This window comes from Schistocerca nitens, chromosome 2, assembly GCF_023898315.1.
Source record: "Schistocerca nitens isolate TAMUIC-IGC-003100 chromosome 2, iqSchNite1.1, whole genome shotgun sequence".
Classification (NCBI taxonomy): domain Eukaryota; kingdom Metazoa; phylum Arthropoda; class Insecta; order Orthoptera; family Acrididae; genus Schistocerca; species Schistocerca nitens.
In genome coordinates this window covers 2,824,496-2,845,590 of record NC_064615.1, presented here as the reverse complement: position 1 = coordinate 2,845,590, position 21,095 = coordinate 2,824,496, and the positions used below count along the sequence as shown (strand labels likewise).

Sequence of the window (21,095 nt, the reverse complement as noted above, 5' to 3'; positions counted from 1 at the left end):
CAACCAAATTTAAATTCATTTGTCCACTTGGATACAGCTGAATTTGAAGGAGCAGAGTCCCCCAGTGTACTCTGGAAATTGGCATGAATGTCCTTTGCTTTCATACCTTACTTTACGAATCTCATGCGGATCCTGAGAACTTTTCAAACCACATTCATACATACATACATACTTCACAAGCTACCATACACTAAAGTTCTCTCCTTTTCTGCTCCCTCCCCCCTCCCCATTCTCTATCTAACCTCCCAACTCCACCAAGCTGCACTACCCTATCTCCAGCTCATCCCCGCAATCTTGTCCACTGCACTACAGAACTGTTTATGATCGTGTTTCCAAGTTACAGCTATATTGGTGAACAGTGACCGAGAGAGCCACAGAAATGGAAACACGGCAACGCATCACAATGAGACTACCACACCAGAAGAACAGAGTGAGTGACTGTTACTAAACATTTTCATGCAAACATCAGTCCAGCTTCCAAAGTGAGATCACCTCTTACTAAGTTTTCTCTTCTTCCACAGGATGACCACAGCATTTACGAAAAGACTATTAGTATGACCTTATTGTAAAGTTGTTTTCATAATGCCATTTAGCCTGAAGATGAGGTTTAACCCTCGAAACATGTCGCTAAATAAATAAGTAATACAATAGTTGACAAAGTTTGTGACTGGTAGCGGTAATTTAAAAACAACCTTTACATATTAACTTAAATATCTTTATTAATATAACAATATGAAAAGGATAGTTGCTACTCACTATACAGAGAAGATGCTGAATTGCAGACGGGCACAACAAAAAGACTCTCAGAAGGTGAGCTTTCACGCAACAAGGCCTTCATCAAAAATAGGCAACATACACACACTCATGAAAACGCAACTCACACATATGTGGCCATAGTCTTTGGCAGCCCAAGCCGGACTGTGAGCAGTAACGAGTGGTGGGCGAGGCAACAAGGTGACGAGTGTAAGGGGGAGGCTGGGGTGGGGACGAGGTAGAGAGAGGGTAGTGCAGCTAGGTGGAGCTGGGAGGTTAGATGGGAGGATGGGGAGGTGGGGGGGGGGGGGGGAGCAGAAAAGGAGAGAAGTAAAAAAACTGACCGTGCATTGATGGCATAGAGGGCTGTGTTGTGTCTGAATGGGAACATGGAAGGGGCTAGATGAGCAATGACAATGACTAATGAAAGTTGAAGCCAGGAGGGTTACAGGAACATAGGATATATTACAGGGAGAGTTGCCACCTGTGCAGTTAAGAAAAGCTGGTGTTAGTGGGAAGGATGCAGGTAGCACAGGCTGTGAAGCAGTCACTGAAATGAAGGAGGTCATGTTGGGTGGTGCGCTCAGCAACAGGGTGGTCCAGCTGCTTCTTGGCCCCAGTTTGTTGGTTGCCAGTCATGTGGACAGACAGGTTGTCGGTAGTCATGTCCGCATAGAATGCAGCACAGTGGTTGCAGCATAGCTTGTAGACTGTATAACTGGTTTCACAAGTGGCCCTGCCTTTGATGGGATAGGTGATGTTTTTCGCTGGGCAGGAGCAGGTGGTGGTGGGACGATATATTATGGGACAGCTCTTGCAGCTATTGCTGGAATATGCGCCATGGGGCAAGGGGTTGGGAACAGGGGTTGTATAGGGATGGATGAGAATATTGTATAGGTTCAGTGGGTGGCAGTATAGCACTGTGGGAGGTGTTGAGAGGAGAGTGAGTAGAGGACATTTCTCATTTCAGGGCACAACGGGTGGCAGTGGAAACCCTGGTGGAGTACGTAACTCAGTTGCTCCAGTCCTGGGTGGTACTGAGTCACGAGGTGAACGCTCCTCTGTGGCCGGATGGTGAGGCTTTGGAGGTGGTGGGTGACTCGAAAGATAACTCAGGGAAAGGGACTTCTTTGTGTGGAATGGGTGACAGCTGTTGAAGTGGAGGTGTTAATGATGGTTGGTAGGTTTGATATGGACAGAGATACTGATGTAGCCATCTCTGAGGTGGAGGTCAATATCAAGGAAGGTGGCTTGTTGGGTCGAGTTGAACCAGGTGAGGCGAATGGGAAAAAGGTGTCGAGGTTCTTTAGGAATATGGAATGGGTGTCCTCACCCTCAATCCTGATTACGAAGATGTCATCAATGGATCTGAATCAGGTAAGGGCTTTGGGATTCTGTGTGTTTAGGAAGGATTCCTCTATATGACCTGTGAATAGGTTGGCATAGGATTGTCCCATGCAGATGCCCATACATGTACCTCTGATTTGTTTGTAGGTAATGCCTTCAAAGGAAAAGTAATTGTTTGAATTTATTAATATAAAATATTTAGTTGTAATGAGTATATTAGGAAACTTCTGGTAGAATGTAAATCATCTGGCATAAAGGAGACCACTCACTGAATAGCAGAAGCATTGTGTCTTTGACACAGACATACTCAAAAGAGGAAGAAGAATTGCTAGCTTTTGAAATCAGTCCTTTATTGAGCTGTAGTGCAAATACACACACACACACACACACACACACACACACACACACAATGCTTCTGCCATTCAAATTAATTAATTATTATGAGTATTAGAAAGCATCTAATCAAAAATTATTTTAGTAATTTACTCTGATGAACAACATAGCATAGACTATTTTAAAGCTATTTATATTAAAGACATTTGATGATTACAAGTAAACATAAAATATAAATATGTGAAATTGTGCTTAGGATTTGTGCAATAAATGAATGGACAAAAGTTTCTTATTTTGATGAAATAATGAGACAATGAAATGCAACAAACTGCAGAACCTACCTGTCTCAATAGTCAGAAACACCACAATGACAAAGGATGCAAATGATGTGCTAATGAGATCAAGGCATATACCAAATGCTGTGTTACATGCAATACTCGTGTGCCAAGCCGATGAATGTCGATCCTGAAAAAACAGGAGAACATTAAAACTTTTTTTTTTAGTTTCAATATTTAATATTTTGACAGAAATTTTGTAATTAATCAGTTATATAAAATTTGTACATAAACATGTGAAGAAAGATAAAGTGCATTATATGTATGCATCCTCTGAAGTGCAACAGGTATTTATTTATGATTACTTCATCAATGAAAACATATTAAACCAATCACTTCCAAATACACTGTTTTGATAACCATTATTCAGGTTATGAATGACCTTCAAGAAATCAAAAGAATGCATTGAGCAAGTTGATTGATTTCTGTACTACTTAAATTGAGCTACTGTAATCCAAACAATAAAGAAATTGAATAAACATATGTGCTATTTGATGATTCAGGCGCATATTGTTAAGTTATTATAGATATTCTAAACTTACTTCATCTGTGGAGAAGAAGTAAGAATATACAGAGGGAAAGAAGTGGGGAGGAGAGAAAAAACAGCTCCCTCAAATAAAGGGCATTCTGTTAGCAAAAAGGTGAATGGCCTTTCAGATCATGATGCACAAATTTTAACTCTAAAAGGTTTTTGTGCTGCAACACGTGTTAAATATAGTCATCAGCTGTTTAGGAAAGCTGATCCAGTTGCTGTAGAGACCTTTGTAAACCTTATCAAGGAACAAGAGTGGCAAGATATTTATAGCGCTGATACAGTAAACGATAAATATAATGCTTTTCTCAAGACTTTTCTCGTGCTCTTTGAAAGTTGCTTTCCATTAGAACGTTCAAAACAGGGTACTAGCACAAACAGGCAGCCTGAGTGGCTGACTAGAGGGATAAGAATATCTTGTAGAACAAAGTGGCAATTATATCAAAACGTTAGAAACAGTCAAAATCTAAATGCAGCAGCCCATTACAAACAGTATTGTAAGGTGATTAAAAATGTTATTAGGAAGGCAAAAAGTATGTGGTATGCAGATAGAATAGCTAAGTCTCAGGATAAAATTAAAACCATATGGTCAGTCGTAAAGGAAGTGGCTGGTCTGCAGAGACAGGTCGAGGATATAGAATCAGTGCGTAGTGGGAATGTCCGTGTTACTGATAAGTCGCATATATGTACACTATTTAATAATCACTTTCTGAATATAGCAGGTGAACTAAATAGAAACCTAGTCCCAACAGGGAATCATATAGCACTCCTAGAAAAAAGTGTTCCGAGACTGTTACCTGAAATGCTCCTCCATGATACTGACAAGAGGGAGATTGAGTTAATAATTAAATCACTAAAGACCAAGAACTCTCATGGATATGACGGGATATCTAGCAGAATACTGAAGTATTGTTCCATGTATGTTACCCCAGTTCTCAGCCATATATGTAACTTTTCCTTTAGGAGTGGTCGGTTTCCTGACCGATTAAAGTACTCGGTAGTGAAGCCACTTTATAAAAAGGGAGACAGGGATAATGTTGACAATTATAGACCTATTTCTAAGCCATCGGTGTTTGCTGAAGTTATCGAGAAGGTTGTATATACAAGGTTACTGGAGCATTTAAATTCACATAATTTGCTGTCAAATGTTCCGTTTGGTTTTAGAAATGGTTTAACAACTGAAAATGCTATATTCTCTTTTCTCTGTGAGGTTTTGGATGGATTAAATAAAAGGTTGCGAACGCTAGGTGTTTCCTTTGATTTAACGAAGGCTTTTGACTGTGTTGACCACAAAATATTACTGCAGAAGTTGGACCATTATGGAGTAAGGGGAGTAGCATACAATTGGTTCGCCTCTTACTTTAAGAACAGAAAGCAGAAGGTAATTTTCCGCAATATTGAGAGTGGTAGTGATGTTCAGTCCCAATGGGGCACTGTTAAGTCGGGCGTTCCCCAAGGGTCGGTGCTGGGGCCACTGCTGTTTCTTATTTATGTAAATGATATGCCTTCTAGTATTACAGGTGATTCAAAAATATTTCTGTTTGCTGATGACACCAGCTTGATAGTGAAGGATCTTGTGTGTAATATTGAAACAGTAACAAATAATATAGTTCATCAAATAAGTTCGTGGCTTGTGGAAAATAATTTGATGCTAAATCACAGTAAGACTCAGTTTTTACAGTTTCTAACTCACAATTCAACAAGAACCGATATTTTGATCAGACAGAATGAGCATATTATAAGCGAGATAGAACAGTTCAAGTTCCTAGGCATTCGGATAGGTAGTAAGCTGTTGTGGAAAGCCTATGTCCAGGATCTTGTTCAGAAACTAAATGCTGCTTTATTTACCATTAGAACAGTATCTGAAATAAGTGACACTTCAACACGAAAAGTAGTCTACTTCGCATATTTTCATACGCTTATGTTGTATGGTATTATTTTTTGGGGTAATTCTTCTGATTCAAAGAGGGTATTTTTGGCTCAAAAACGGGCTGTTCGAGCTATATGTGGTGTAAGTTCGAGAACCTCTTGTCGACCCCTATTCAATAGTCTGGGAATTCTGACATTGCCCTCACAGTATATATTTTCTTTAATGTCGTTTGTTGTTAGCAATATTAGCCTATTCCCAAGAGTTAGAAGTTTTCACTCAGTTAATACTAGGCAGAAATCAAATCTGCATGTGGAATGCACTTCCTTGACTCTTGTGCAGAAAGGAGTGCAGTATTCTGCTGCATCCATTTTCAATAAGCTACCACAAGAACTCAAAAATCTTAGCAGTAGCCCAAACTCTTTTAAGTCTAAACTGAAGAGTTTCCTAATGGCTCACTCCTTCTATTCTGTCGAGGAGCTCCTGGAAGAGCTAAAAAATTAAGCAAATTCCAGTGTTACATTGTTGATTTTCTTTATTTAAACTTAAGACTTGTCACCTGAATATGTTTTTTTATATTTCATTTTATCTGTTTCTAATATTGTGTTATAATTTCATGTATTGACTCGTTCCATGACCATGGAGACGTCTCCTTAATTTGGTCCCACGGAACAATAAATAAATAAATAAATAAATAAACAGACCACCATCTGAAGATTTCCATTTTTAAAAGAAGTTTCATTTTAAAAATAAGTTTAGTACTGCAAGTTCCATACATGTCTATGGTTGCTTCCTAAATGACCACTAATGAGAACTAGCTTTACTATTATAATCATGTCATTAGTATTGTATGTCCTCTATTGGTAAGCCAAGAGCAAAAAAACTAATAATCTTGGCTGAAGACCCTTGTGTGATTAGTACACAAGTAACTTACGTGTCTCATTCAAAATTTGTTTTCAGTGTTAGTTTTAAGCATACAAGTAAGAATATTACAAATAAATTTTGGTTATGAGAATAAATCTGGAAGCTATTAGTGCATCTAACCTTCACAGAACTAAGGAACGTGTCATCATTACCAATATACACTCCTGGAAATTGAAATAAGAACACCGTGAATTCATTGTCCCAGGAAGGGGAAACTTTATTGACACATTCCTGGGGTCCGATACATCACATGATCACACTGACAGAACCACAGGCACATAGACACAGGCAACAGAGCATGCACAATGTCGGCACTAGTACAGTGTATATCCACCTTTTGCAGCAATGCAGGCTGCTATTCTCCCATGGAGACGATCGTAGAGATGCTGGATGTAGTCCTGTGGAACGGCTTGCCATGCCATTTCCACCTGGCGCCTCAGTTGGACCAGCGTTCATGCTGGACATGCAGACCGCGTGAGACGACGCTTCATCCAGTCCCAAACATGCTCAATGGGGGACAGATCCGGAGATCTTGCTGGCCAGGGTAGTTGACTTACACCTTCTAGAGCACGTTGGGTGGCACGGGATACATGCGGACGTGCATTGTCCTGCTGGAACAGCAAGTTCCCTTGCCGGTCTAGGAATGGTAGAACGATGGGTTCGATGACGGTTTGGATGTACCGTGCACTATTCAGTGTCCCCTCGACGATCACCAGTGGTGTACGGCCAGTGTAGGAGATCGCTCCCCACACCATGATGCCGGGTGTTGGCCCTGTGTGCCTTGGTCGTATGCAGTCCTGATTGTGGCGCTCACCTGCACGGCGCCAAACACGCATACGACCATCATTGGCACCAAGGCAGAAGCGACTCTCATCGCTGAAGACGACACGTCTCCATTCGTCCCTCCATTCACGCCTGTCGCGACACCACTGGAGGCGGGCTGCACGATGTTGGGGCGTGAGCGGAAGACGGCCTAACGGTGTGCGAGACCGTAGCCCAGCTTCATGGAGACGGTTGCGAATGGTCCTCGCCGATACCCCAGGAGCAACAGTGTCCGTAATTTGCTGGGAAGTGGCGGTGCGGTCCCCTACGGCACTGCGTAGGATCCTACGGTCTTGGCGTGCATCCGTGCGTCGCTGCGGTCCGGTCCCAGGTCGACGGGCACGTGCACCTTCCGCCGACCACTGGCGACAACATCGATGTACTGTGGAGACCTCACGCCCCACGTGTTGAGCAATTCGGCGGTACGTCCACCTGGCCTCCCGCATGCCCATCATACGCCCTCGCTCAAAGTCCGTCAACTGCACATACGGTTCACGTCCACGCTGTCGCGGCATGCTACCAGTGTTAAAGACTGCGATGGAGCTCCGTATGCCACGGCAAACTGGCTGACACTGATGGCGGCGGTGCACAAATGCTGCGCAGCTAGCGCCATTCGACGGCCAACACCGAGATTCCTGGTGTGTCCGCTGTGCCGTGCGTGTGATCATTGCTTGTACAGCCCTCTCGCAGTGTCCGGAGCAAGTATGGTGGGTCTGACACACCGGTGTCAATGTGTTCTTTTTTCCATTTCCAGGAGTGTATTTAGGTGTCAATAATTCATTGTGCCCTCAGAGTCTTCGAGGCAGCATGTCTGAATAAAATCTTCTTGATTTTCAAGCCACGTCAGTTCCAATAAAATTCTTGAGCTCTTGATGGCTATCTCTGCCACTGTTATCAGGGATAAAAACCACTGACTGCTAGGGCTGGCATGGTTTTCTGCTTATATGGGCACGATCGCAGCCTCTGGTGCCAGTCAGACAGGGCTGAAATAACATGTGTGCAGAAGGTGAGTCGGGCAGCTCATAGTAGCTCCAGCATGGCGTGGGACCAAGTGTTATCAGGATGCACGAGAAGCTAACGCCACATTTGAAACCTCTCCCGTCTCCTACAAGCATCGAGCATCTGTCTTTGCTTCCTTTCAATGTCCAAAGCTCGAGCCCACGCCCTAATGTGTGTATACAACTGGCTGTGTTAACTTTGTTGCTCAGAGCCATTATAACATTGTTGCTTTTTATTCTAATCTCAGCCACCTCCTTTATAACTGAATCCTAATATGTTGATGCATTAGCCAAGACGCTCATGTTTTCAGACGGTTTTGGTTGTCCTTTTTCCAGGCAATGCTCAGCTATGGCTGACTTGTCAAGCTCCCTTTGTTTAATATGTTGCTTTTGCTCGGTACAACATTCTACTAGTGTGCGAACTGTGTGACCTATATAAATGCTGTCACATTCTCCAGGGCACCATACATACTGGGCAAACAAAGAGCTACATCATCTTTAATAGGGTGCAGCATATCTTGTATCCTGAGAGTAGGCCACAGCAGTGATCTCAGTACGTGCCTCTGCAGCACACATCCTAACCTGCAGCTTGTTGCCTCACAGTATGGGTGGAAAGCAGCCAGCTTTCACAAAGTGTGCTCCTACGCTGCCACCTGAAAACCTTTGCACTGTCTCTCTTCCTATAACCATTCTCTCTGAACATGTGCCTAACGTATGTTGATGACTCCTTGCTGATATGGCCTCACAGTGAAAATGAATGGCAACAGTTCGTCATCACATTAACACTGTCTATCCCGACATTAAATTTACCATCAAGATGGAGGTGCATGGCAAGCTACTGTTCTTGGATGTTTTAGTTGAGTGTAAGGCAGGAGGCCTGCTTAGTGACTCAGTGTACAGGAAACCAATGCAAACTGATCAGTACTTGAATGCTGATGGTTGTCCTGAACATGTTAATACATAGAGCAAAAGTTATTCCTGATGACGGTCAACTACAATCTGAATTGCAGCACTTGAGAGAAGCGTTCAGAGGGAACGGTTATTGAAAGAGAAATGTTGCCAATGCTTTCGAGTGCCACTGAAGATGGATGCCTTGTGGAATGGCAGAAGAGGCCAAACCAGCTGCTTTCCTGTCAGACTGTGGGGGAATGAGCAGCATGTTAGGATGCATGCAGCAGAGACACGGAGTGAGAACAGTGTTCTGTCTCATCCCAAGATACAAGATATGCTGCACCCTGTTATAGCTCTTTGTGTACCCAATGTGTACAGTGTCCCTTATCCCTTACAAATGCAAAAGCATCTATATAGGTCAGACAATTTGCACAGTTGCAGAGCATTATACCAAGCATAGGCGACATATTAAACAAAGGCAGCTTGACAAGTCAACCACAGCGGAGTACTGCCTGAAAAATGGACACAAAATACAGTTTGGAAACGTCAGAGTCTTGGCTGATGCATCAACATGTTGGGATTCCATTATAAAGAAGGTGGCTGAGGTTCAAATAAACAGAAACAATTTTAACAGAGACCAGAGGTACTCACATCGTAGGGCGTGAGTGCGAGCTTTGGATATCGAAAGGAAGCAAAGACAGAAGGCCGACGTAGGGAGGCAGGAGTGGCAATTTCAAATGTGCTGCTAGCCCCTCACACTACCTGATGTCACTTGCTCCTGCAGCGGGCCGAGGCTGCTACGAGTGGCCAACTCACTTCCCGTGCATGAATTGTTTCAGTCCTGTCTGACTGGTGCCAGAGGTTGCCATCTTACCTATATAAACACAAAACCACACCAAGCCTGGCAGTCAGAGGTTTTTTCTCCTGACAACAATGGCAGAGATAGCAGTCGAAAGTTTGAGAATTTATTCGAACTGACGTCACTCGAAAACTGAGAAAATATTAAACTATAATTTACTGTGTGGCATTATTTTAATAGTAGAAACTAAATAAAAATAATGGCACTTGATGGAATAATGTTAGTAGTGGGATATGGGAGGAGGGCCAAGTTGTGGTGATGGGAGTAGGAGGGAAAAATAATGAGAGAGACAGAAACATAGTTTATAATATTTTTTATCTTATTGTTCTGCCATTTTGGGGAGGCCTAATTCATAAGAATATCCAATTTGTTGTCTATCCTTCCAATATTTCAGTAAAGAGGGCCAGAAAACTGCAGCAAGTTAAACTGTGTCTGATGCATTGGCAGTGACAATTTGTCATGAAGACTAGTTCTGCACTTTGCTGCCCATATATCAGAAGATTTGATGGTCTTAACGTAAATCATCTTGACATATGTGCAAAAGATATATGGTTAGCCAATAAATATAGTGATGTGGGAAGCCTGTGTCAGCCTCTGCTAGCTCGCCTAACAGATATATAGTCAAGATATTGTGCAGGGAAGCAAATGATAATGTGCTCCAATCCCAAAACATCAACAAATATACTTTACTTTACCTGATAAGGTCATACTTTGTATGAGCAGGTGATACACAGAATGATGTAATATGAGGTTGAAAACATCCATGTGATTTTCAGAAACACGTTACAAATATCTGCAAAATTAATATCAGGTGGATTGACTTGTAATGTGATATTTGGGTATTTTTATTTGCAGAAAAGATCATCACAGCATCAATGTGTTGGCACAAATATGAATTTGCATAACCGGCACACATGATGTTGGTGGGATGGTGACCAAACCCTCCGGCTACTGCAAGTGCCACTTGATCTTGATGAAACTTTTCGAGGACTGAGGAGACAGCCCTCAGTTTATTTTCCTGGGAATACATCTAGGGTTTTATTTATGTCATTATATTCAATGCTTTCAAGAACTTCAGAGGTCGTGGTATTTACACTATCAGTACCACAGATGTTGGCACATGTGTATATGGAAATTGAGTACAGCTCGAATTTTCTTCAAGACATCTATATGAAAGCATTGTAACTGTGCTTCGAAAACCCAAACACAAACCCTAAAAGTTATTTTGTGAACATAAATTCTTATGCTTATTAATGTCAGTATTTGCGCACACTGAAATTATAGCATTATTGACCAGACTACACGTATAATGGATGTTAGTTGCAATGTATGAGGGTAATCCCAAAAGTAAGGTCTCCTATTCTTTTATAAGTACATAGACCTGTTTATTTCTACAATGGTTTGTATCAGGTTACAGCTTGAACATTTAATTATTTTTGGACATAATCACCATTTCTGTTGATGCATTTTTGTAGATGCTGTGGCAGTTTTTGTATGCCCATGTCATACCAGCTCGCCACCATGCTATTCAGAAAGTTATGAACCTCTTCTTTCACCTCATCATCAGAGCTGAATCGCTTTCCGGCCAAATGTTCTTTTAACCTAGGGAACAGGTGATAGTCACTGGGCACCAAGCCAGGACTATAGGTTGGGTGGGTGATTATGTTCCACTGAAACTGTTGCAGGAGATCAACGGTTTGCTGAGCAATGTGTGGGTGAGCATTGTCATGAACAATGTGTATGCCCTTGCTCAACATTCCTCTTCTCCGGTTCTGAATTGCCCGTTTGAGTTTTTTCAGAGTCTCACAGTACCGGTCAGTGTTAATTGTGGTCGCCACGATTCAGCTCCGATCACGAGGTGAAAGAGGAGGTTCATAACTTTCTGAACAGCATGGCAGCCAGCTAGTATGACATGGGCATGCAAAAACTGCCACAACATCTACAAAAATGCATCAACAGAAATCGTGATTATTTTGAAAAGTAACTAAATGTTCGAGCTGTAAACCATTGTAGAAATAAACAGGTCTATGTACTTATAAAAAAAATAGGAGACCTTACTTTTGGGATTACCCTCATATAACTGATGGTTTACTCATGCGATTCAACTTAAGTGTATTATAATTTAGAAAGAGCAAAAGGAAGTAAGTAAAATTGGAGTTTAATGTCCCATCAACAGGATGAGCATTACAGATGGTGCGCAAGATCAAACTATAAAAGGATGAGGAAGGAAATGTCCCATGACCTTTTGAAAGGAACCATCCCAGCATTCACCTAGAATGATTTTGGGAAATCTTGAAAAACCTAAATCTGGACTGCCTGATTGTATTTAACCCTTCATCATTCAAATGCGGGTTCACTCTGCTAACCAGTAAGCCAGCTCATTCAGTTTAGGAGGAAGAGGTATCATAGCATCATCCATTAATGATACTTGTAAGATACACTGATATACAAATTACAGTGAGTAAATAAAAAAGATGTACTTTGTTAACTGTTAAATACTCTCCAATCTGAGGATGAAATTAAGGATAACCAATGCATCATTATCAATTGGTTTATGTGTGGATCAGCCCATTCATTTTTTGTAAAAGAGCAGTAAAGTGAATTGACAACAAAATACAGTAATAACAGATCTGGAGTGATGTTGAAATCAAATGTATTTTCTTTAAAGAACGTCAGTCAGGTATTTCAAATTAAGAATTCCCCAAATTAAAAGTGAGTGATTCAATCTAAAATACTTCATCCTCATGTATACATGTGCTGTCTGCCATTTTTGGTTACCTAATGATTTTTTTGAAATGAAAAAGATGAATTTTCATGGTACATACCTGCAGATAGTCAAATTCCTTCACAACTATCTGATCAGCTTCAGATGATCTTATCGTGGTGAGGCCATTTAAGGATGCGGAGATGTATGAGAAAACAGGACTTCTAGCTAAAAATCAGAAAATCTGTTACATTTGCTGGTAATAATACAGCTAATAAAATTTTATAATAAATTGATCTTGGAACCTGGATGTAAGTTGCTAAAGAACAACATAGTGAACAACTTGCTAACACTCAGATGTTGAATAACAACAACAATAATTAATAATAATAATAATAATAATAATAATAATAATGGCACATGACTCACTGGCCTAGTGCAAGTCTTTGAATACAATGCCACTTTGGCAACTTAACACGTCAATGAGCCCGCAGCACCCAGGATACCCAGATGGTAACCCATAAAAGTTCTATCCAGGCCTGAAATGGCTTAACTTTGGTGATCGTGTGGGAACCAGTGTTTCCAATGCAGGCTGTTGGCTCTCAGGTTTTACGTAAGAGTGATACAAAACTGAAATACATTGATGAAAGCACCCGCTCATTATTTTTACTTGATGATCTGACCATTGATGGAAGAAATCGCCTGAAGATGATGAACAGTTGCCTCATTCAATAATTACAGAGCTTGAAAACACCATCCAACATAGTGCTTAAAGGCACAGGCAACATTTATTGTATTGAGAAAGTGTTGAACAGCACTAACCATTCTGAATGACAATATTTTGTGACTGTTTCACGCAAACCAGAAACAATACATTGGTACACACTCATTATGAGATACACTCACTAAATAAAACATTGTGTGTATACGTTATAGAATGTGGAAGGTGACTAACAGAGCTTTTCAATCCTTGAATTAGATATTCAGATACCATAATTTGTATAAAGAGAGTCTAATATAATGTTATGTATGAATTTGTTGTATGCTTAGAGTCATAGTACATACCTTCATTCTGAACCCTAGACATGGAGGTAAACTCTACAAGAAAATTATTTTTTTTCATTTTATATTTCAACTGTGTGGGTAACAGTTCAACTAAAACTGATTTTTTATTGTCAGCAAAAAAACTACTAAGAAGTAAGTAGATTGGAAAGTGAGTGATGACAGCAGCTGTTTTTATTCTATAGAAACAATTCGCTTTGTGCAATACCTGCTACTCTGTATTCATTACATACCGGTATGTTTCCTTTGCCTGTTCTATTTCTGAGATAACAAATGTTGGCCACCTCATCTTTATTTATTTATTTATTTAGCAGCTTTAAATGTAAATATGTGGGTCAGATCGAAGTGCATGTTTGCACAGTCAGGTTTACAAAATAATAACCACACTCACTATTTAATTATCATAGGTATATCATTTTTAAACATAACACCTCCATAAATAATTACGCATTTAATATCTACTGCAAAATCTACCATTATGTATTTAAATTCTGTTACAACATACCTACATACACATCCTATACCTATGACCCCTTTGGCTCTACACATTTTAATTCTATTACCTCATATGCCTATTTCCAATTTCTGGCATTCAGCATGCATTCACTGATTTAATAGAGAGGGCTTTCTATAGATATTAATTTTATTGTTTGTTTAACTTTCTCTTTCAAGCTGATATTTGAAATATGAAGTGGTAGACAGTTGTACAGCTTAATTACAATATAATGGAAAATTCAGGATGGAATATGACAATATTACGGAAGGAATAGATTAAACAATGGAATATACAATATTAGAGAAGGAAAGTTGCTACTCACCATATAGTGGAGACGCTGAGTCGCACATAGGTACAACAAAAACTCTCACAATTAAAGCTTTTGGCCATTAAGGCCTTTATCAACACTAGACACACACACACACACACACACACACACACACACACACACACACACACACACTCACATGCAACTCACACACATGACTGCAGTCTCAGGCACCTGAAACCACACTGCCAGTTCATGACTGCAGTCTCAGGCAGCTGAAACCACACTGCCAGTTGTCTGAGACTGCAGTCATGTGTGTGAGTTGCATTTGAGTGTGTGTGTGTGTGTTGTCTAATTCTGGTGAAGGCCTACTTGTTTGCAGTTTTTTTGGTGTGCCTATCTGTGACTCAACATCTCCCCTATATGGTAAATTGCGATATATTTATTTATGCAATAAAACTTTTATACATGCAATGTATGACAGATGTTTGACAATATTTTAGAGTATTGTAATATCAGAAAATTATTCTAGCTTGTTATACTTATGACTATACACCTTGTAAAAGCAATTCTTTAAGGAAAGGGACTTGACAGCTTTTTGAAATGCATTTACTGACAATTTATGGCAGCTTACTGTGTAATGCTACATCTGAATGATAGGTATCCTTTTGACACAGCGTTGATCTGGAACACTTTACATGTATATTTTTCCTTAATCAAGTATGACACTCATGCTCAACAGTGTACTTTTTCCTATAAACTTTTCCCTATAAACAGCACAATTTCTGAAACTTAAATGTAGGGAATAGGAAGAATATTTGAATCTCTAAAAAAGACTTACATGAACTTTCATTGTGTGCTTTTTTATTATTCTGGTCATTCTCTTTTGCTTTCTGAATGTTAAGGAATTAGGATAATTATGCCACAGGATAGCACCATACATTAACATTGAGTGTATCTGAGAAAAATACATAGTTTTTATGGTTTCGTGAGTTTCAGTGCTGAACAGCACTCTGATTACATACTTTAACTTAGAGGTTTTGAGTTCAAGGAAGAGATGCGAGTTCCATTTAAAATTTTCTTGTAGCCAAAGGCTTGGAAAAATTGGCTCAGTGATATTTTGAATTTCCTGGTTGTTCATGTGAGTTATTGGTTTTTCTGCATTTTTATTTTGCTCAAACTGACAGTATAAAGTTAAAATTTTTTTGTGGGTGTAAAATAAGCTTGTTCCTGTAGAGCTACTGAGAAACTTCATCTGGGATGACACTGGCAGAAGTGGTAAGATCTTCTCTATTTTTTGCTTCAATAAGCAGATTGGTATCATCTATAAATAGTATGCTTCTGCATTCCTTACCCATGAGGGCAGGTCATTAATGTAAACTAGAACAGAAATGGTCCTAAGACAGAGCCCTATGGTACACCATGTGTAATGCTTCTTTTTTTACAGTAATGCTTCTTTTTATACAGAAGCTGGTAGCATAGCTATGGATGTCTTAATTCTTATTGAATTTGTTTCTAAGTTCTCGTGCAAACTGTTGTATTTTATACATAAGGCGTGACCAGAGAGTAAACACAATTTCGTTCTATCATTATCACAGCACTATTGTTGCAGTTCTGCACATTTACACTCACATCTCTGGTTCACTGTTTTTCCACTGATACCATTACTGCCACACTGTGTTGTTTACATTTGTTAGTGATCATTCACAATGTTTAACACAATCTCTGAACTCGCTGACTGTGACGTGCATTCTGTAACGTGTTTTTTGACTGCAAAGAATATTAAGCGAGTTGAAATTCATTGTCAACCTGTATAGATTTATGGTGGAAATGTAATGACTGATGGAATGGTGAGAAAAAGGGTGAGACGCTTCAATGACAAAGCACCGAATGAGCGGCTTCTGTTATCAATGATGATCTGATTGAGAAAGTGAATGAGAAAATTCATGAAAATAGATGGCTCACAATAAGGATGCTTTATGATGAGTTTCTGCATTTCAGAAACTAGTTTGCATGAGACTGTCACAAATTGCTTATACTTTCACAAATTATGTTCTCGTTGGGTTCTGAAAATGCTTATGAATGGCCACAAAATGCAGCAGCCTGGCAGTACTTTACCTGTCTTACGTGATACAGCGACGCAGGAGATGAAGTCTTAAACAGAATCGTAACCAGTGATGAAACCTGGGTTCAACATGTCACTCCAGACTCAAAACAACAGACAATGGTGTGGATCTAATCTCGTTACTTCCCCAAAAAACACAAAAATGCAAAACAATGTTGTCAGCAGAAAAAATAATTTGCACTTTGTTCTGGGACAGACATGTCAGTCTGCTTGTTGAGTTTCTTCCCAAAGGTGAAAACATCAATGCGGTTCGATACTGTGAAACACTGAGAAAGCTTTGGCATAAAACGCAAAACAAAAAGTTTGGAATGCTGACTCAAGGCATTGCAGTGCTTCATGACAATGCACTCCCCTGTTCTGCTGGTGTCACTCTACACCTTATTCACAATTCAGCTGAGACCAGTACAATCACCCACCATATACCCCTGATCTTGCACCTTCTGACTACCACTTATTCTTGAACTTTAAGTGTGATTTTGGAGAAAGGCACTTTAACAGCGATGATGATGCAAACTATGATGGAAACTATGTAGAAAAATAGTTTAAGAAAAGCTCTTTCTTTTAAAAATAAATTTCGGTTTGAAAAAAATGTTTTATCAGTTTTTTCTGGGCGTGCCTCATATATACATGTTATAGAATTTTTGAATAAAGATTTACAGCTGCCTTTTCCTCTCCCATTTGCCATTACTCTGATCATTACTTTTTGCAATTTGAGGATTTTAATTGCGTCACTCTACTGACCACATATTTCTGTTCCATAGGTTATGATAGCATTAAAATATCAGAAATACACCATTTGCATAACTTCATAATCTACTAGTAGTTTAATGTTTTGGAGAACAAATATGGTAGAAGTTAGTTGGCTAGTTTGGTGTTGGTAATGTCATCATTCCATAATTAACAGTTATCTATGGTGAGCCCTAAGAATTTTTTGCTCTGAAAAACATTTACAGCCACTGCTTGTAATTGTGAGGATTCCTCTATTATTCTTCTTCTCTTGTTGTTCTTGAATAGTATATATCTATATGTATACCAAAATATAGCTTGCAATGATGACTTAACATTCAGTTTACATGATATATCTAGTTTCCTCACTATTAAGAATTAACCTATTGGGTTCAAGCCACTGAGTGATAAACTCAAGTATCACTTGTTTTAGTATTCTGTAAATTTGTGTCGGTGGCTGTTCTGGTGGTATCATGAGCCAAATGAATCATTTTGCTTTCTCTGTAAATAGGTAAATTATCTATGTAAATCAGGAACAACAGAGGTCCTGATACACTGCACTGTGCTACACCATGACTTAGTTGTTGAATTTCTGATAACTATACTTTTGTTTGAATTGTATCTCTACTGCTCGTTTTCTATTTTGCAGGTATGATTTAATGATGCTTAGAGCTGTTCCCCTAATCCTACAGTCATTAAGTTTCCTTTGTTAAGATGATACAATTAATTAGACTGAAAGCTTTAAATATGTGACAAAATATACAATGAGGATTATGGCATTGCCCAATCCTTCTGAGATGCAACTGAAATGATTTTCCTTTCTGGAATCCAAGCTCTGTACTATTTATGATGTTACTTATTTCAAAATATGGCATAAATGTAAAAGGCATTATATTTTCAAGAAATTTAATAAATTGGTGGTAGGCAAACTGATATGTAGTTGACAGAGCCAGTAGATCATTTTTATGATAAGACTATCTATTCTCATTCTATCTGGAAAGCTACCTTCCATCAGACATGAATCAACTAGGTTGTGAAGCAGTTTGGCAATTTCATTTGTTAACTTTCTAATTTTATTAGAAAGCCATTTATTTCTTTGGAGGTTTTATTAGAAAATTTCTTTATCACTTTTATTCTCTCTTCATCTGTTGTAGGATAAAAACAGTAGGAGTTAAACAGCAGGGCATTATTAACCATAACGCAAAAACTACTTGTCATTTGTTCCTAGTCCTACTAGAACATTAATTTTATTATCAGTTTCATTCTCTGAGGTAGCACTCTGAGAGGATTGTTGATGCACATGTTACTAGATTGACTGTGTAATATTTTACTTATTTACCTGCTTTGTGTTCTTCGAAAGTATAATCTGCCAAAATACTACCTTCTCAAGTGGTCCTCCAGAAATGTATTTCCAATAACAAACTAGTTTTCTTCATAGAATTATACTAACTTTTCTCTCCTCTTATTTTGCTTACCATTATTAGTGTTTTCCTCCAACTTGTGTTCACAGTCTCTCCCATTATATTATTTTTCATACAGGTACCTTCACTGATAACTGCATTCCAGTCTCCATTATGATGAAGTTCTCATCACCTTTAACATATTTTATGTGTTCATTAATATTATGATACACTTCTTCAATTTTACTGTCATCTACCACTGTGTTTCAAATGTGAGCTTGTATAATTACAATGTCTGTTGGATATCCATTCCATTTCATCACAAATTTGTCAACTTGGTGCTCCAGATAACTGTTTGCTCCATTGCAAATTTCCTGATTCATTATTATTCCTACTTCTGCACTAACATAAATACCCTTACGATCTTCACTACAAAACTCCCTCTTTGGACAATAACCTTTCATTGATTCTTAAAATTTTCTCTAGATCCTTTTCATTTCTTCCCTTATACTGTCTAGTTTCACATATTGCCTTGTAAGTGCAACATTACATATTCCCAACCCAGTTAACATTCTGTTTTTGGCTGATACATCCTCCCATGTAGTCCCTACCTGGAGATCTGAATGAGGCTAATTTACTTCTGCAATGTTTCACCTAGGAGGAAACTATCAATACATTTTGAGTAGATAACTACAGGATCAACAGTGACATGCACTAGTCTGTGAATCTACTGACAAATTATTATTATTGTTGTTGTTGTTATTATTCTTATTATTATTAGTAGTAGTAATAGTAGTAGCAGTAAAATAGCTGAATATCTTTATGTGTGTTGTCCTTTGAAGCAAAGTACTTTTTATCTCTTAAAATTCCTATACTTACTGTTGCCTTCTAATCGCTTTATGTCTTGTGCAGTACGTAGATATATCTGGCGTATCTTGTAGAAAAGTGGCCCAATAATGATTATTACAATAGTAAAGTAGTAGTTAACAAAGACTACCATACAGATTACTCCAATGACAGTCAAACTTATCTGTAAAAAATAATAGAAAACTATTGATTTTTTTTTTTTTTACAAAATTGTAATGTGCTTTTTAGTTTCATTCTGGAAAGAAATATGTGTGAGACACAGAAGAAAAATGCTTGTGAAGAGTTTGCTTCAATTACAGATCTTAACAAAAAAAACTTGTAACAAGTCATCAGTTATGTGGCTTACCTGCATAGAATCTAGTAATGCCTTTGGCAACAGTTCATCAACAGCTCCCATATCTTTAGAGAAACGATTCAGGACTCGACCTACAAAATAAAAGCTTTTGAACCCAGGTAAGAAGATAAAATGGAAATACATTATTACTTTGTGAAAGAATACGTGTTTTCTGCAGGATGATCAGTCCTTAACACAATCATTTGTGACGTGTGACCGGAGAGCAAGGTTAGCTGCTGTGCCCAGGGTGCAGATGAAATACAGTTGAGATTGTTGCATAAGTTGTTTCTAACATACCTAACACAAACATTTAAAAAGAAAAGTAAATTACTTAGGTCAATTAAGCAAGGAGGCACTGGAACTGCCTTCCTTCATTGCTCATGCAATTCTGACATCTGCTTAGGAAATTGTTCATTACACACTGCAGTTCCCTCTCAGAAATGGCTGAAATTTCTTGACAAATGTTCATTTTATGTTGATCTAAAGTGTGTGGATTTGATGTGTACCCTTTATCTTTAAAAACTGCAGGGAGTTAAATTAGGGCTATAAGGCACCCATGTGTTGTTAGTAATAACTCTATCTTATAAATACCATAAATTTCCTGTAATGAGAAGTTGACTGTATGCACAGCTGCATAGTCCTACTGAAAGGTCATGAAAGCATGTTCTCTCTCAGTTAAATGGCCAAAATATTATCCACTTATTTCTCCCCGTTTCTTGGAAAAAAATAAAGCCTGTTATTCTCTCACCACTAATAGTGCAGCACAGTCCTTTTATTTGACCATGCAGGGGTGCCTTGCATATTACATTAGGTTTTTTAGACCACCAGTAATGGTTATTTTGTGAATTAATGTATCCACTTACGTGAAACCATGATTCGACTGAAAATAAAGTTAGATGAGGGTCAAATACTCCAACATGCACCCTATTCAAAATTAATTCAGGAAACCTGCTTTAAGTTCTTGCCCCGCAGTTATTTTGTAGGGCTGTAACATCAGTAATTTTGTAGCTACTTGAATAGAGCCATAGGAAATTCCAATTTGCTGTGAAACACTGAACTGATTTTCTTGAGCTTTCCAGAGCATTTCCAAGGTTATCCAGAGTTTCTTCTGTGAGTACTGTACATGGTTGCCTATGTCTCCTGTCAAGAACACTTTCCATTTCATGAAATGTATTTATCAATCAATGAATCATACTCTGATTAGGAACTTAAACATCAGGAAATTCCTCTATAAATAACCTCCGTATTGCAGATGCTCATTCCGTGCATATTTATGAGTCATAAACGAATACTCTTTCATGAATAGAGTACTTAATACTTGTATTTTGCCATTTTACTTGAAACACTTTCAGTCAATACACTGTATTGCATCATTTAACAAACACATGCTACCTGCACAAGAGTTTTACACAGACAAAGTCCTGACAACAGGCCCACCAGTGGGACGGGTGC

General features: G+C 38.9%; 1 protein-coding gene across 2 annotated transcripts in view; it reads right to left on the bottom strand.

The window, feature by feature from the left end:
• Positions 1–21,095, bottom strand: part of LOC126235662 (probable multidrug resistance-associated protein lethal(2)03659) — a 338,456-nt gene that overhangs the window by 74,082 nt on the left and 243,279 nt on the right. For both annotated transcript variants that reach the window (XM_049944383.1, XM_049944382.1), the window contains exons 15-18: positions 19,656–19,735; positions 19,322–19,472; positions 12,487–12,593; positions 2,775–2,898 (exon numbers count right to left, since the gene is read on the bottom strand). In XM_049944383.1, the coding sequence (XP_049800340.1) occupies positions 2,775–2,898; positions 12,487–12,593; positions 19,322–19,472; positions 19,656–19,735 (462 nt within the window). The remainder of the gene's footprint in view (positions 1–2,774; positions 2,899–12,486; positions 12,594–19,321; positions 19,473–19,655; positions 19,736–21,095) is intronic.